Source organism: Prionailurus bengalensis, chromosome F2 (genome assembly GCF_016509475.1).
Source record: "Prionailurus bengalensis isolate Pbe53 chromosome F2, Fcat_Pben_1.1_paternal_pri, whole genome shotgun sequence".
Taxonomy (NCBI): Eukaryota; Metazoa; Chordata; class Mammalia; order Carnivora; family Felidae; genus Prionailurus; species Prionailurus bengalensis.
Window position 1 is genome coordinate 82,010,734 of NC_057353.1, and position 17,219 is coordinate 82,027,952.

The following is a 17,219-nucleotide window of genomic DNA, read 5'->3' on the forward strand; positions in this document are numbered from 1 at the left end:
CCCTTGGGGCTCATCTCAGGGACGGAGCCAACTCTGGCCGAGGAGAAAGGGTTATAAAGAGAGGAGGGGAAAGGACTGGTGTCTCCTGGGAGCTGGCGCTGAAGGCCCCACTCCCCCGAGCACCCCCAGTGCACAGGATTGGGCCCCCAGACCACCCCCGATCGCCACCGCAGCCCCCCCCCATCGCCGTTCACAGCCAGAGTGGCCTTGAGAGGGTCAGTCTGAGCAGGTCACCCCCTGCCCCACCCCTGGCTTCCCAGTGGGCTCCACACAAGGGTCCCCACCAGGCCCTGCTCTCCTGAGCCCAGAGCGTTTCACCTGCATACATTGTACTCAGCCTGGAGGAGGCAAAGTCTCCCCGAGACTCTGGAGTCCTCGGGTGAGGAAACCAGTCAGTCCCCAGAGGGAGGGTCTTGGGGTGACAAGTCTCTTAATAGCAACAGAGGGGGGCTTTGGCTCCAGGCTGAGGGTGTCTGTGAATTCCACACCCTCTGGCAGGGGGGCGGCGCTGCCTGAGGTGGGCCGGGTCTCCTGGGCTCATTGACTGCACTCCTGGAGGGAGAAGAGGAGAACCAGCAGGGGGCTGAGGCTGGGACAGCAGGAGGGGGCAGGTTGGGGCAGAGCCACTGAGGGTGCCTAGGACACCTTTGTGAGAACCAGGAAGAGGCACCTCCCCTGGGGTGCAAGACCCTTGAGAGAATTAGAGACCGACTGGCACCCGGGGTGGCGGGATGCCCTGGGAGCCTGGCCCTGGTGGGCTGGGGGTGAGAAGCGGGCTCCCAGAGCTCCTGATGGGACTCGGCCCCCAGTACACAAACACACATGCGCGCGCACACACACACACACACACACACACACACACACAGGGAGCTTGCGAGACATGGCCTTAATTTCCAGAACCCACAACGGGAGGCCTGGCACGGAGCATGCGTCCCCCGACCGTCAGTGGCCTGGCAGCAAGTAGAATTATCCTCTCGAGTTACGGATGCATTTTTCTAAAGGAAAAAGTCTATAAAAGTAGAAGGTGAAATCGACTGTGGTTTTGTAATTCACATAACATCTTAATTTTTCTAATTAATTCAGCATAAAATATAAGATTCATCCAAAAAAAAAAAAGGCATCCATTCAAGTGTGGGACAGGGTGGCAGCCATAGGAGGTCACGGTCTGTCTGCAAAACGGGAGTCGGTGGGGGGGGGAGGGGCGTGGTCAGTGATCCTGCCTCCTCCCAGGGCCTGGCCCTGCTCCGGTCCCACCAGCCCCCCATCCTGGTGGGGTGGGGGGCAATGCGGGCGGGCAGGATCTCCAGGGAACCCAACTCATTGGGCAGGTAGGTGGAAAGCCAAAAGAGAACAGGAAAATCTGGAGCCCAGGGAGGTGACACCAGAGCAGACAAAAGGGGCTAAGGGTGAGGCCACGCCCTGACCCCATCCACTGCAGGGAGTCCCATCCCTTTGTGACAGGTTTTCCAGGCTCAGTCTAGGCTGAGGGGCTGTATTCAGTGTGTGCCCAAAGCGTGGATGACAGGACAGGGCACAGTCAGTGACCAGGGTCAGAGCTCAGGGTACGGTCAGGGTCAGGGCTTACTCGGTGAGCAGGGTCAGGATTCAGGCTGTGACCCTAGTGAGGACTTAGTTTGGGGCTGACAGGGTCAAAGGTGGAGTCGAGGACTCTATCTAGGGCATCGTGCCATGGGCTTCAATATTCAGTCAGCTGCCCTAACACAGCACCACAGACCAGGAGCTGTAAACAACACAGTTTGTTTCTCGCGGCTCTGGAGGCTGGGAGTCTGAGAGCGGGGCGTCGGCCCGGTCGGGTGAGGGGGAGGCCCCCCTCCTGGCGTGCAGACGGCCGCCTCCCCGCTGTGGGCTCAGGGGGTGGGGGGAGCTCTGGTGTCTGATCTTATGAGGGCACTTAGCCCATCGGGGGGACCCCACCCTCATGACCTCGTCTGAACCCAATCACCTCCCAAGGGCTCCGCCTCCAAGTACCATCCCATTGGGGTTATGGCTTCAGTGTGGGGATTTGGGGGGACAATTCAGACCGTAGCATTTGACTACGGCACCCCAAACCCCACATCCTTCTCACAGGCAGGGTGCACTCACTCGTTCCTCCCCGACAGCCCCGAAGCCTTAACTCACGCCAGCATCGGCCCCAACATCAGGTCTGGGGGAGACGATGATTCCTTCCGGCTGCACACTTGGGAAATCAGACAAGTCATGCGCTTCCAGAATGCAGCGACAAGACAGACACGGATAGACCTTCCCACCAAGAAGGAGCAGTCGGAAGGAAGGAAGCGGGGGTGGGTCCCAGGCAAGTCCCAAGCCCAGCAGAGCTCATTGGCTCCTTAGACTCAAGGCGATCCTGTTTGGTCTAATTCTCTGCGGACCGTACGCTGGGACAGCAGCCTCGTGCCCACGGCCCTGGGCAGGCCTCCTGCCCCCGCGGTTCTGCTGGCCTCCGGCTGGAAGCGTCTCTGTGGTGGGGGCGTCCTGTGCAGGATGACCCCCCTGTTGGGACAACCGACCATGTCTTCAGGCATTAGGCCAAACGTGCCCCGGGGCACAGAAGCGCCCTGCTTGAGACCACAGCCAGAGAGTAATCGCCTCGTATCGAATCAGATTAACAAACATTCATGCACCTGTCAATATTTGAGGACTGAATGTCCCAGGCTGGTGCTAGGTGCCGGGTGCCTTGAGTAAAAAGAGACAGATAAGAAAGGCTCCAGTCCGGGGCGCCCCCAGTTCCGGTCAGCTGGGGGTGGGCAGACAGGCAGACGGCCAGGCGCAGTGAAGTCACAAACACTTTACCTTCCAAGGCACCTGAGCTGGTGGGATCGCGGGCTGGAGGCGGGGGGTGGGGGGGGGGGGTGTTCCGGGAGAACGTTCGGAGCAGGCAGAAGAGGAGGAAGGCAGCTGGAGTGGGGGGACCGCGCTCGCCTCCGTGTGAGCTTGAGCAAGGTCCTGTCCATTCCTGGGCCTCAGGAGAGACACCTCCCGGGGAAAGCGTGCAAACGGGCGGGCTGGGCAGGAAAGACCCCAGCGGTGCAGCGAGTGCTGGGGAGGTGTGGGTCTCACCCTGGGCCCATGTCACTGTGTCATCTTGATCCAGGACTCAGGGTGAGAGGATGGAAGCTGTCCCCACCGGGAAGGGTCGCTCTGCTCTCGCACCCCCACCCCCACCTGTCCCTGTCCCAGAGGGCCGGGAGAGGACACATCCCCGGGAGCGACCTGCCAGCACCACGGCACAGCCCCTGCTCTACCCTGGGGCTTCCACCCAGGGAGGAGCCCAAGGGCATGAGGTCAGATGGTAAAGTGAGGTCAGAGATGCCATCTTTGGGCCAGGAGGGCATCAGGAAGTGAAAGGTCCTCTCCCCCCATGGGAGGGCCCCCTCACCGCCCCCCCCCAGACACACTGGGGTCAGCAGGCAGTGAGCGTGGCTTGTACCTGCCAGCACCTGCGGGACATTCCAAGGGGTCACAGGGAGACTGTTTACAAAGGGAGGGGCAAGTTTGGAGGGACAGTGGGGACCGAGAATGGGCCCCAGGCCAACAGCAGCAGGAAGCCACTGGGCCCCTGGGCTTGGAGGGGTGAGGGCACAGAACAGTCAGCACAGGCCAGGCAGGGCTAGCAGGAGGGGAGCAGGCTGGCCCATGGGGATGTAGCCACTCACTGCACAGAGCACCCCGCGGTCAGGGCACAGCAGGAGAGATGGCCTGGCCTCTGAGCCTCCCGCCCTCAGGTCACCAGCCAGGGGAAGCCCTTGGGACCCTTGTGGGACCCCAGGACACAGACAGGGGGAGAGTGGGTCTGGCGTGCAGGCAATGTCCTGCCTTCTGCCACCCCCCTCCTCCTCCTCCTGCGTCTCCCCGCCTCTCTTGCAGCTAAAGCTCCATGTTGTATGGGGATTAAGTAAGGTCACGAGGGGTGAGCCTGCACCCAGCCCGATGCAGCAGGACAGTGCACTTTGGCTGTGCCAGCCCCCCACCCCCAAGCCTCCGGGGCACTTCCCAGAGTGGCCCCCTCCCGAGGCACTTCTTGTTTGCAGCCGTCCAAGGTCTGTCGCTCCTGTGGGACCAGGAGCCCTAGGAGCACCACAGGCCCAGGGAGGTCGCCCTCCACCTTGGACAAGGTGGTCACACCCTTCCCTGGCTTCACCGCTTGGTGTGAGGTGGGCAGAGACTTAGCCTGGCGCCTCGCCCTGGGGTGGCTAAGAAATGGCCACAGGTGGGGAGGGCGGCCCCTGCCCTGGGCAGGCTCTGCCTTCCGGAAGCAGACGGGAGGACAGAGGGAGTGGCGGGGTGCAGCCCGGCCGGGCGGGTGGAGATTGGGATCTACCCGTGGTGCTTGCTGGCCGCGGGGAACCCGTCCGTGTTGACAGTGGGCAGTGGAGCCTCCGCCTTGCCAGCCGAAGCGATATAAAGCCACCCCGAGGTCCACGCCACCGCTGCCCGCTGGTGACCATGAAGGCTGTCGTCCTCACCCTGCTGGCCATCGGCCTGGCCCTGCAGCCAAGTGAGACCTCCCCCGGCCCGGGGCAGGGCCACGGGAACAGGGCTGGGGTGGGGGCAATCCAGGGAGACCGGGGGGCCCTCAGAGAGAGCACCCACCCGGAAGGACAGAGAGAGAGGAGGTGGAGGAGGGGGACAGGGAGCAGGGAGGTCAGGTGGAAGGAAGCGGAGGCGACGGCAGGAAGAAGGGACTTTTGTCCTTGCCCGCGTCCCCCTCTGGGGCGGCTCGCAGTGCAGCCAGGATGGAGTAATGGCTCACCCAGAGCGGGCAGGGCACGCGGGGGCTCTTCTCCTGACCGCCGTGCGCAGGGCCTGGCGCTCAGAGGGCAGACGGACAAGGGAGGCACTGAGAGCCTGCAGAGTAGAGAGGAAGCACAGGGGCAAAAAGCCTCAAGTTAGGAAGTGCCACAGAGGCAGGAGGGAAGAGTGAACCGGGAGAGGGCTAAGGTTTGTCCTCAGAGGACCCAGGTCCCCTCCCCTGGGGTCCACTGTGGGCAGCAAGGACAGGAGACACCCAGGGGCGGGGCAGGTGTGGGCCTTCGCTGCTCTGGTCTGGACTCCAGGCCTCGCTCGGTCTCTTCCCATCCTGGGTAATCGCTAAACCTCTCGGAGCCTCAGCTTCCTCTGCTAGAGAGTGGGGATCATGACAATGGCCCGACAGGCTGCTGGAGGTCAGCTGGTGTGTGTGGTGCCGGAGCACAGGGCTGGCAGCACGGGGCCTGCTTGCAATTGGGTGACTTGGATCCCAGCTCCACCATTGTTTTGATCGGAGGAGACATCGTGTGACAGCTGGGGCCGCTACTCCCAGGGACAGAGCAGGACCCAGCCCGGGGCCCGTGCCGATCACACAGCACCAGGGAGGCCTGGGAGGCTGGGTGGGGTTTGCGCAGGCTGTTAGGGACAGCGACGGAAGGACGTGAGCAGGTCTGTCCACCCTGCGCCCACCTGCCCCGTGCCCAGCTGGGCTGGCTGCCAAGTGGGGTGAGCCAGCTCCCACCCAGGGGTGCGTCACCCCCTTCCCTCTTGGACCATAGGCTTTTTAACAGAGCTTTAAAACCCGGAGGGGTGGGCTGGGGCTCTACTGGTGGATTCCAGACGCCACGACAGGAAGCGGGCACCGGAGCCTTCCCGGGGGGGCTTTGATGGGCGCAGTGCCCTCCCCGTGAGGATGTCCCGGTTTGCGGCAGGCTCTTGTGCTCTTGCACGTTCCCAGCAGCCTGGAAAGTGTGACAGACGAGAAAATGAGGCTCCTTCCCGCTCTGTGGGAGGGCAGCCTCTGAGCACGCCCCCTCCCCCCAGGCGATGCCCTGCAGTGCTACTCTTGCGAGGCCCAGGTGAGCAACCAGAACTGCCTGCACGTGAAGAACTGCACCCACTCCGACACCCAATGCTGGACCGAGCGCATCCGTGAGTGGCCCTGCTGCCCCCCGAGTCCTCCGCGTGACCTTGCCCAGATTCCCCCCCACCCTCCCACCCTGCCCCGGGCTGGGTGTGGCTCTGCCCTGCCTTTTGCCATCTCCTTCCCTGCCAAGGCAGGGACTCAGAGCACCTGGGTTTAGGTCTCCGCCACTGAACTGCTCATCCTCTGTGCACCTGGCCACTTGTTCATCTATCCACCCATGGATACAGCTGCTCTGTCTCCCATCTGTTCATCCCCCCCCCCACCTATCCCTTGTCTGTCTGTCCACCCATCACCCTTCATCCATCCATCGTCCATCCATCCATCCATCCATCCATCCATCCATATATCCATCCATCCATCCATCCATCCATCCATCCATCCATCCATATATCCATCCATCCATCCATCCATCCATCCATCCATCCCCCTGTATCTCCTATCCATCCATCATCCATCCATCCATCCATCCATCCATCCATCCATCCATATATCCATCCATCCATCCATCATCCATCCATCCATCCATCCATCCATCCATCCATCCATCCCCCTGTATCTCCTATCCATCCATCATCCATCCATCCATCCATCCATCCATCCATCCATCCATCCCCCTGTATCTCCTATCCATCCATCATCCATCCATCCATCCATCCATCCATCCATCCATCCATCCATATATCCATCCATCCATCCATCATCCATCCATCCATCCATCCATCCATCCATCCATCCATCCCCCTGTATCTCCTATCCATCCATCATCCATCCATCCATCCATCCATCCATCCATCCATCCATATATCCATCCATCCATCCATCATCCATCCATCCATCCATCCATCCATCCATCCATCCATCCCTGCATTCACCCATTCATTAGGCATGTCTAGTGCCCAGCAGAAGGTCTGGCTGCCTTGGGCATGTGGATACAGATGAGCCCAAGTGCCTGCCCTCGCACTGCTGGCAGTCTTGAGGCAGTCACCCGGGATGACTCCAGAGTTTCAGAGTCAGGACAGGAAGAGGGCCGTGGGAGCTGGGACAAGGCCGGGTGGGCGAACACCCAGGACCCAGCCCTAGCTGAGCGGCCCCCACCCCCAGGTGCTGTTGGCTTCCTGACCGTCATTAGCAAGGGCTGCACCTCGCACTGTGTGGATGACTCCCAGAACTACTACTTGGGCAAGAAGAACATCACGTGTTGCTCCAGTGACCTGTGCAATGCCAACGGGGCCCATGCCCTGCAGCCAGCTCTTGTCACCCTGGTGCTGCTCACTGCTCTCGGTGGCCTGCTGCTCTGGGGCCCTAGCCGGATGTAGGAGGCAGGAGGACCCCACTGTGTCCCAGGGGCCCCAGGGCACTCTTCATACACACCTGGTCCAGTCGAGGCCCCTCCTGGACCCTAACTCGGGTTGGGCCATGCCCCTCTGCCCTTTCTAGCCTTCCATGGCTCCCTAGGACTCCTGCCCAGCTCCCACTGCCCAGCAGGCTGGGCTGTATTGATGCGCGACAGCCTGCACACGGCCCACACAACCCCCACATTCAAACCCACTCCTTAATCCTCGCTTAGGCATACTCTTCCTCCAGGAAGCCTTCCCTGACCACTCCCTCCACCTCTACCTGCCGAGCCATGTCCCACTCATAGGGTCACCTGTAACCAGCAAGGAACAGGCACTCAGGAGGGCCCCACAAAGGCTGAGATGAAATGTACTGAGTAGAATTAGGGGCAGGGAGTGAGAGGTCCTGGGAGCCCCAAGAGATGGGGTGTGGAGGGGGTCCAGCTCCCAATGTTCCTGGGAGTCCTGGAGCAGTAACCCCTGCACCCAGTAGGCCCTTAATAAAGTCCCATTGACTTAGCTGCAGACAGCTCTGTTCTCGCGCGCCCCCGGGTGGGAGTCAGGGTTGGGGTCCAGGGCTGTGTTGGATGCCACCTGGATCCACATCCGTGGGCTGTGGCCATGTCCGTAGCCAGCCACATGGGGTGGAGCCCAAGCCTGGGCAGAAACAGATGTCAGACACCGGGAAGGGAGGACACAGCTGCAGAAGGTAGGGCGGCATCCCTGGGGACCCCGTCTCTTGCTGTGTGGCCTCACTCAGATCACTCGACCTCTCTGAGCCTCAGATACTTACCTGGGACCCCCCTCTGCTGCGAGCGTTGAGGATCCACAGGACTCAGCGGTTTCTGGGTGGGAGGGGCTGCTACTGTGTGAGGCCCCCTCGGCGTCCCCGCCCTGTTCTTTCCCTCTGCCTGTTTCCTAAATGTCTTGTTTTGTCCGCTGTAAGTTCTCCACACCCACGGTGAAAAATTCAAACTATGCAAAAGGGTCCCCAGCGAAGCTGCCCCCTGCCCCCTGCCCTCAGGTCCCTCCTGTCCGGGAGCGGGGTTCCTTTCACAGTGCTTGTGAGCCTAGGGTCCCGCCTCGCCTTTTCAATTCCTGAGAAAGCCCCTTGGGAAACACAGGGGCTGCCTCCCTGCCCCTGGGGGCTCCAGTGCCAGGACCTGTCGGCCACGTGGGGTGGGCTGTGTGAGCGGAGCCAGGGCGGGAACCTGCACAGGGGGGCGCTTCTGGCCAAGACCCCTACTGAGTGGTGGGTGAGGCAGGATTAGAGCCCGGCTTCTGGAGCTCTGGGGTGGGCTGGGGCAGGGCCACACTGACCAACAAGTCCAGGCCGGAGGCCCAGAGTCTCCCTGTGCACGTCCCGAGTGACCTCCAGTGCTGGTCTTCCCCACTTCTTCCTCGCCTCCGGGGCCCAGCTCAGATCCGGCTCCGCGCAGGCTCTGGCCTCTGCCACGCCCGTCCCTCTGGGGCTCCAGGCACGCTCAGCACATAGACCTGGCTTGGCTCCGGTCCAGGGTCCAGGATCCAGGGTCCAGGGTCCAGGGTCCAGGGCTGGGGCTTTGTTTCCTGAGAGGGCACCATAGAACTGGGTCGGGGCGGGGGGGGGGGGGGGGGGCTCAGGCAGAGCTTCAGGCCCATGAGGGTCTGGCCCGGGCTGGAGTTTGGGCTTGTCCACCTTGGCCAGGTGACCGTAGAGGACACTGGTGCATCTGTCCTGCCAGTGGTTGTGGAGCGCCTACTACGTTCCAGGCGCTGTTCCAGGCACGCCAGAATCAGCGGTCTCCCACGCTGGGATGCATTTTCCCCAACCTCCCTCCATGCCCTAGAGACACCCCCGCTCACCGAGCTTACCGGACGAGGGGGTCAGGTGAACAGGGTAAATACAGAAATATGTGCCATGTTAGCAGGTGGAGCTCGAAAAGGAATAAAGCACAGAGAGGATCTCAAACACCAGTGTGACCGGGGCCACGGCAGGGCCTGGAAGTCCGGAGGGACAGGCCTCCGTCCACCGAGCAGGGAAGGGAGCCCACGGCGACCCACACGTCAGCCACACCCTCAGGCAGGGGTCCTCCTCCGGGGTGAGGCTCCGGGAAGTGAGGCAGTGCCCCGGACCCCCAGACCCTGTCCCGGGCTTCTGGGTTTGAAATATTTGGGCCAGGGTGAGGGGAGAGGGACGGCGGGCCCTGAGAAGTGGGAGACCTCGCTGGGTCCTCCGTTCCCCGGACCGGGGACTCCTCTGACCTCCTGAGCCATTCCCAAGTTCGTGTGGCCTCAAACTGAGAGCCCGAGGGGGCCAGCCTTGCCCCTCCCTCACTCCAGGACAGAGGGAAGGGCAGGAGTCCCTCCGCACACGCAGCGTGTTAGGGCCTCCTCCTGCTCCCCTGGGTGGGGACGGCAGGGGGTCCAGCTGCAGAGGCCCAGGGCCCCTCAGCTGCGGGCCCACGGCAGGGTCTGGCCGGGACCCCCACCTCCCTCTCCCCACACCGCCTCGTCTTCGCAAACTAGGGAACGGCGAGAAAGAAGAGCGTACAGGACTCGGCTCCCCCAAACCCTAGGATAACGTGGGTCACCGTTTTCCGTCTTCGTGACGCGTCGCGTGCAAACACGCGCAGATGCACACTGTGAATCCGTGCCCGGGTCATGCTTCACACGCTCCCCGACAAACTGCTTTCTAAACATGTATCTTTCCATAGTAAGGAACAGAGACCCTCACGGCTGCACCTGTGGCTGAGGTGGTCCCCTGGACGGACAGACTTACGTTAGTTTTTAAGATGCCATTTCCCAAGGGGCGCCTGGGGGGCTCAGTCGGTTCAGCGTCTGACTTCCGCTCCGGTCATGATCTCGCGGTTCGTGGGTTTGAGCCCCGCGTCGGGCTCTGTGCCGACAGCTCGGAGCCTGGAGCCTGCTTTGGATTCTGTGTCTCCCTCTCTCTCTGCCCCTCCCCTGCTTGCCCTCTGTCTCTTTCTCAAAATTAGATAAAAACCTAAAAAAAAAAAAGGTGCCATTTCCCGAGCACTCTCCGTGTTAGGGACACTGTCCGAGCCTTCTGCGGCTGTCACAGTAGGAGATAATATAGCACGTATCCCCGTCACCAGAGGCCAGGTGCGCTCTCGTGGGTCTCCCGTGCAATCACTCATCGATTCTCACCACCACCCGGTGAGGCAGGGCACAGAGACGTGAAGGAACTGACCTGAGGCCACACAGCTGGCGCCTAGCCATCCTCCCCTGTGCGCTCGGTCACCTAGGTCAGGCCTGCAAGGGTGCTCCCTGAGCCGTCATCTCTGACCCTAGCAGCACACTCAGCCCCAGGCTGGAGGTGGTCTGGCGCAGCCCTCCCTTCCCCGGAACGCCAGTCCCAGGCCCGTCTGCCTGGCCCCTCTCGGGCTGGCATTGACGCCCCCAGCCCAGGTTGCTGATGTCTCCACCCTCGACCACTCAGGTGTCTGTAAAGACAGTACTGGGTGGGCAGGGCGCAGTGTCTGTCAGCGGCCTGGGCGCTGCTCTGTGAGCCCTGCTCCTCCCTGGCTGGACTTGGGGTGCAGCAGGGGCTCTACTGGAGGGGGCACAGGGGTCACATGTCAGACCGTCTGGCAGTGGGGGAGTGGGGCTGTCTCCCAGCCCCTCCTCCCTCTTTGCCTCTCAGATACGAAGCCAGAGCAGAGGGGTTCCAGGTCTGATGTCCAGGAGTCCCTGACCTGCCCGAGACCCCCAACAGTCTGCCATGACGCCCGCATCTGGTGGTGATGCAGCCGGACGTGGGCGGCTAAGAAGAAGTTGGTTCCTGGGGAGCCCCTGGCCGGCATCGATTGTGCTGGCCCTGGGTTTGGGCCATCAAAGCGACCTCCTGGCCTCGGGGTCCAGTGGGGAGATGGCAGTCCCTGCTGACATAATCAATCGTGCGTAAAGGCACAGTGAGACCAGGTTCTGGGCATCTAGACTGTCTGGGGGTCAGGGAAGGGGAAGATGGAAGGGGAGGGTCCCTGGCAGAGGGAGCCCCGGCTGTCAGAGGATGGGGGCAGGGGTCTTGTAAGCATCCCCCCCCCATTCTATTGTTTACCAACCTTCACTGACATTTCCAGAACAGGCTTCTAGAAGCAGGCCCCCACTGTGGGGGTGGGACAAGGGGGGTGACCAGGCTGCATTCACAGAGCAGCTGCCAAGGGGGCTCGAAGGACACCTTCATCCCGAGAAGCTGTCCCGCCTCAGGGACAGATGGTGTGGAGCTGAGCCAGGGCAGGGACAAGGCTGAACAATGCGCGGGGAAGGCCTTTCCTACCCCCAGGCTTTCCTGGGGCAGCTGCGTCCGCCCTGAGAATGAACTTCCTGTCCGCGGAGTATCCAAGCAGATTCAAGGACCCAGGAAAACCCAGACCCCATTCTGCCCAACTACTGGCCCCAGAAGCAAAGCCAGAAAAGCAAAGAATTCTGCCCGGATGGTGCCCGAGGGAAGGGAAGCCACCTGCCATTGTGGACCGGAGCCCGGCCCCGTGTGGACTGGACCAAAGCCCTCTCAGTGCGGCCGCTGGGGGGTGCTGTTCTCAGAGCCGCCTCCACCTCTCCAGGGCCCCAGTGCGGACCTAAGGAGGTGGCCTCCCAGGTCACTGGCAAGCTGGGGGCGTGCTGGGAAAGCTGGGTGGACCTCTTCCGGGCTTCCCTGCCCAGTGTTGCCGAGAAGGGGACAGAGAGGACGCTGGAGTGCCTGCTGCACACTGCTGGGTCCGCATCCCATGTGCTCGTGACACCTATGAGGCCCCTGTCGAGCCCTTTACATTTGCAGAGTCCTCTCCCCCCATTGCGGGCGTTATATGCTCCCTTTCTGAACGGGCCAAGGATGGGAATGCTTGGGAATGAGTTGGAGATTGCCAGGACCTGGGGGTGGGAGTGGTGCTGCTGGGGGTAATGAGGTTACCAGCTGGGACTGAAAAGGCTTAGGGGCCAGACTGTGATGCGCCCTGAATCGGCCGCATGCGCGCTGGGGCTGGGGCGCCCTGCAAAGGTGGAGAGCCCCTGGATGTTTTGGAGCGTCGGAGGGTCGGTTTCCAGGACAGTCTTGAAGCAGTGCCGCTGCGGACGGCGGCGTCCACTTCTTTTGCAAAGTCCTGCAACTTGGGCCGGGAGGTACTGGAGCCTTCGCCTCTGCTCAGATCAGGGACCGAATCTTCGACGGCTGGGGAGAGACAAGAGGGCTCGCAGCGAGCTGCGGGGGAGGGGGGGGGAGACGCCGCGGACCAGCTCGCCCTCTCCTGCGCCTGCATCGCGGGCCGCGACCGCCAGATGCCGCTGTGGCGCGGCGCGCGGCGAAAGCGAAAGCGGGGCGGGAGGCGCGCGGACATGGGGGGGGACGGACCACTGAGGGCGTCGGGGGGGGGGGATGCTGGCGCGGGGAGGGCGGGGCCCTGGCCTGCGGCACCAGCCGCCTCCGGCGCGTCCCTCCCCAGCCGGCTTCGCGAGGTGGTTCGCTCCGGTAGCTCGGCTCTCGCCGGTTCCGGCAAGCGGGCGAGGCGGGGCGCGGGCACCGGCGCGGCGGACTCCAGCGCAGCGCGCCCCGGTCGGCACCGGCGCCGCGGGTTCCGCCGCACCCCGCGCCTGCCGCCGCGATGCTGGGGCTGCTCGTGGCGCCGCTGGTCCTGGCGCTCGTCTACTTCGCGCTGCTGGACGGTTGGTACCTGGTGCGCGTGCCGTGCGCCGTGCTGCGCGCGCGCCTGCTGCAGCCGCGCGTCCGCGACCTGCTGGCCGAGCAACGCTACGCGGGCCGCGTGCTGCCCTCGGACTTGGACCTGCTGCTGCACATGAACAACGCGCGCTACTTACGCGAGGCCGACGTGGCGCGCGCCGCGCACCTGACCCGCTGCGGGGTGCTGGGGGCGCTGCGCGCGCTCGGGGCCCGCGCCGTGCTGGCCGCCTCGTGCGCGCGCTATCGCCGCTCGCTGCGCCTGTTCGAGCCCTTCGAGGTGCGCACCCGCCTGCTGGGCTGGGACGACCGAGCGTTTTACCTGGAGGCGCGCTTCATCAGCCTGCGCGATGGCTTCGTGTGCGCGCTCCTGCGCTCCCGCCAGCATGTGCTGGGCACCTCGCCGGAGCGCGTTGTGCAGCACCTGTGCAAACACAGGGTGAGCACCTTCTTCCCCCCTCCCCGGGCCCGGGTGCACACCCTCCGCGGGGCCCTGAGGGTTCCTGGTCCCTGCCCCCTCCTCTAGGGAAGGCCACCCCCTTGGGGTGCGCCTGTCCCGCTGAGTGCCACACTCCAGCCCTTACTTTTGGACCCAGGGCCTCACTTCACTGATGGCCATTCTCCCTGGGAGCTCCCAGGGTCCCTGCATCCACTCATACACGTTCTTAGCGTGCTGCCCGCCTGCCCCTTCTGAAGCTCGCCTCTCAGGACTCCATGCCACCCCATGCGGTATCCCCCGCGTTTCCCCCCCAGGGAAGCCCTGACCAGGCCTGTCCCGGGAATCTAAGTCCTGATGCTGCTGTGTGGCTCGGAGTGTGTAGCCACCTTCTCTGGTCCTTGGTTCTCAACAGGCGGGATGGTGTCCCTGAGAGGTTACTGGGAGTTCCCAAGGACCCTAGGACACCCCCTCCCCCGCCCTTTGCACACAGCTTGGAGCTGAGGGCTTGGGTCACCACCACCTGGGTTTGGGGTTGGGGGACTGAACTCACAGAGCTGCAAGCCCTTGTGCCTTTTCCAGTTGGCGAGAGGGCCGCAGTGCCCGTGTGGGGCTAAAGGACCCTCCCCAGGGCCTGCTCCTTCCAGCACAGCCCAGCCTGGCTACCGCGGCGTGGCAACGGGGCCCTGGGGACGGCAGCGCGCCACCACCGGAATGGTTTCCAGGGCAGGCTCCGGCCTGAGGCGGCGTCCCGAAAACTTGCCTCAGGAGCTTCCGTGCCAAAGCCGGGGCCTGCCCCAACCCCTGGGTGCTCTAAACGAGGGCGCTTCCCTCTCTGGCTTTGAACAGGTGCCTCCTGAACAAGGGGGGACACGGTCTCATGTTAATCGTGAGAGGGTGGTCTTTCCCCCATACCGGAGGTGGGGAAACTGAGGCTCACAGAGGCCATGGGCATAGCTCCCTGGTTTTCTGTCTCTGGACACCCCCCCAAAGGTCCTGGGTGTCCCCCACCCCATAGGGACAGAGATGCTCCATATGCCCCTTCACGTGTAAGGAGGCCGGCATGGGGAGTCTCTGGTCACGGAGGCTTTAAGTCGAGGGACTGAGAGCTGGGACTAAAAGACAGAGGGAGTCTCTCCTACAACAGAGGGTGCCGGGTGGCCGGTGGGGGCTGGAAGCGACTTCCAAGAGAGCCGATAGTGCGGCTCAGCAGGTGTGCCCGAGGATGCCCAGCCACAGATGGGAGGGCCAGGGCATGGCCAGGAGGAACCCAGGTGCCTAGGCTAGGTGAGGTGGGCCCCAGGCAGAGCCTACTCGGGGCAGTCTGAGCCCAGTGTCTGGGCTGAAATGCTCCAAGTCCAGTTTCGCCACCGCTGGCTGGGAGGAAAGTGATCCCAAAAGCCTGGACATTGAGCAGAGCTCCCCTCACTCCGGGGGAGGCCAGGGCTGCCACTCTACTTGTCCCCTTTCCCCTGGGAACACCCCAAGCCCATCCCCGAGGCCTGTGACCTCTCAGGCCTGGCCCGGCAGCCTCTTGCCTCCCCATGATGGCTGGTTGCATGGGGGTGGGGTGCGGGGGCGGGGGGATCGCAGCAGTGGGCCCAGAGCTTCTGGTCCAGCTTCTCGTGGTATGCTGGAGAAGAGAGGTTCACGGCAGCCCCCGTCCAGCACTTTCCCAGCAGAGGGTGGCTGACAGCCACCCTCCCACTCCCCTGCTCCAGACTCCTGAGGCCTCTGGTTGCTCCGGGTCACCCGTCACCCCTCTCCAGCCAGCTGGCCTCAGAGGGCTTTGCCTGGGTTCTGGGGACACACGGACGGCTCCGGTGTGGCCCTGCTGGGGAGACAGGCCTGAGGAAGGAGGATGGTGTCTCGAGACAGGAGGATAAATGGCACTGGGGGCCTCAGGGAGGGCCACCTGCAAGGGGAGGCGGAGGACACGTTCCAGGGGGAACAGCGTGAGCAGAGGCCCAGAGGTGTGAAGGCCGCGCCCTGGCTGGCCACCCCTCCCTGCACCCCTGCTCATTCCCGGGGCAGCGGGGCCGTGGGAATGTCACCCCTCCCTGCACCCCTGCTTGTCCCCCGGACAGCGGGGCCATGGGAATGTCCCCCTGTCGCCCTGCAGGTGGAGCCCCCCGAGCTCCCAGAGGACCTACGGCACTGGATTGCCTACAACGAGGCCAGCAGCCAGCTGCTCAGGGCTGAGAGCGGCCTCAGTGATGTCGTCAAGGACCAATGACCACCACACCCTGCCCGCCAGCCTCAACGTGGGGGCGCTTGCCTGCCGGTCCCTGCCTGCCAGGGCCAGAGGGTGCGGGATGGACCCGCCAGGCCCACGTCTCCCAGCTGGAGCGGTCCACGACCAGCCCTGTCGGCCCAGCACCGCCCCAGCCCGCTCAGGCCTCCCCCTCCGCCCATTACTGATGTCCCCCTCCCCCATACTGTGCTGGGCACGGGATGGGGGTGACTCAGATGCCCTGACATAGCTCTGCCCTCAGGGTGGAGGTGACGGGAAAAGTGGGAGGCCCAGGACCCTTAGGGCGTGGGCTTTGGGGGGTGGGAGTTCACCCACCACCCTGTGGGTGAAGCCAGTCTGGGGCCCCATGGTGTAGGTCAGAGCCGCCGGGGCCCCAGAGCTGCCTCCTTCCACCCTGTCCCGGAACCCCGGAACCCCGCTGCCAGCTGGAGCCAGGAGCGCAGGGATGCCCCCCGATTCCTTGCCTGCCCCCCACGCTGATCTCTGCCTTACAGCTGCAACGGGAAAGCTGCAATGTCTCTGTTTTATTTAAAGAAACCCCAAGATTAAAGGGTTTTTAATGTCAGTGTGCTGGGGGAAGTCCTCATTTCTGAAGCCCCCACCCCCCAGGGAAGCAGCGGGCCCCACAGGTGTTTTCTGGTGCGGGGGCTGGCTAGGCTTCTCGGGGTCCCACGAACTTAGGGACTAGGTGGGCAGGGCAGGACTGGCCCCTCTTGCACAGAGCATGGGACCGAGGCCAGGAAGGATTTGCCCCACTCCCCCTGCAGACCCTGGTGCTCTCCTTGTCCCCGGCTCTCGGGGTTTGCTGTCCCATGTCCCAGTCTGCGGATGGCTGGTGCAAGTTTCTGGTTTGGTCCCAGGGTCCAGTCCGTGATCCTCCAGAGTTTGGGAGGCTAGGCCTCAGACTCTGGGGTTGCTGGGGCGGGGAAGTGGGACAGCAGGTGGGGCAGAAGGTCAGTGGACCTTAATGGGTGGGACAGCACAGGGGCCCTTCTACAAGCCCCTCAAAGAGGACAGGAAGTGTGGCCACCGGGATAGAAGACAGTTGAGCGATGGCATGGGCCACGTCGTGCTCCGACCACTTGCTCAGGAGGGCCCCAGTCTGGGGGCCCAGAAAAGAACGGGTAGTTGGAAAAGTTGGGTTTGCAACATGGCATGTGAAGATGGGGGAGTGATGCGGCCTGGCTGAGGTCACGTGGCTGGCGAGGCCGGGCCTCCCACCTGCTTGAGCAGCCTGCAGCCTGCGGCCCGCGAGGGTGTTTGGGCTTCTGCAGGGAGTGAAGGACCAGGGACATCCTGGGGCGGGGGAACTTGGGGGGTCCATACAGGTGTCAGGACAGATTCCCCACGGGGACTGTGGACGGGAAGCTGCACACAGTGGGTCTGGGTCCCAGCAGGTCCCTCCGGTGGTGGTGAGTTGCCAGCTGGCATCCCGGAGCAGGGCAGGGGCTGGGGAGGCAGGACGGGTCTGTGTGTCTGTGTGAGGTGTTCAAGGTGGTGGGGCATCTGGGCTGGACGTCCCTGTGTCCCGGGGGCGCAGTAGTTTCTTTGTCCGCTCAACGGAGATACACCCCAGCCAGATGGGGGCAGAGGGGAGGGGAGGCTCCCTC

At 63.4% G+C, this 17,219-nt stretch overlaps 2 protein-coding genes across 2 annotated transcripts; both read left to right on the forward strand.

The window, feature by feature from the left end:
- The first annotated feature begins 4,331 nt into the window (after positions 1-4,331).
- Positions 4,332-7,770, forward strand: PSCA (prostate stem cell antigen). Its single transcript, XM_043602250.1, has 3 exons — positions 4,332-4,513; positions 5,809-5,916; positions 7,013-7,770. The coding sequence occupies exons 1-3, from the start codon at positions 4,462-4,464 to the stop codon at positions 7,225-7,227; spliced, it is 375 nt and encodes a 124-aa protein (XP_043458185.1). The 5' UTR covers positions 4,332-4,461; the 3' UTR covers positions 7,228-7,770.
- A 4,964-nt stretch (positions 7,771-12,734) lies between these two features.
- THEM6 (thioesterase superfamily member 6) lies at positions 12,735-16,174 on the forward strand. Its single transcript, XM_043601927.1, has 2 exons — positions 12,735-13,358; positions 15,478-16,174. Exons 1-2 carry the CDS (start codon positions 12,846-12,848, stop codon positions 15,589-15,591), a joined length of 627 nt encoding a protein of 208 aa, XP_043457862.1. The 5' UTR covers positions 12,735-12,845; the 3' UTR covers positions 15,592-16,174.
- The last annotated feature ends 1,045 nt before the right edge of the window (positions 16,175-17,219 follow it).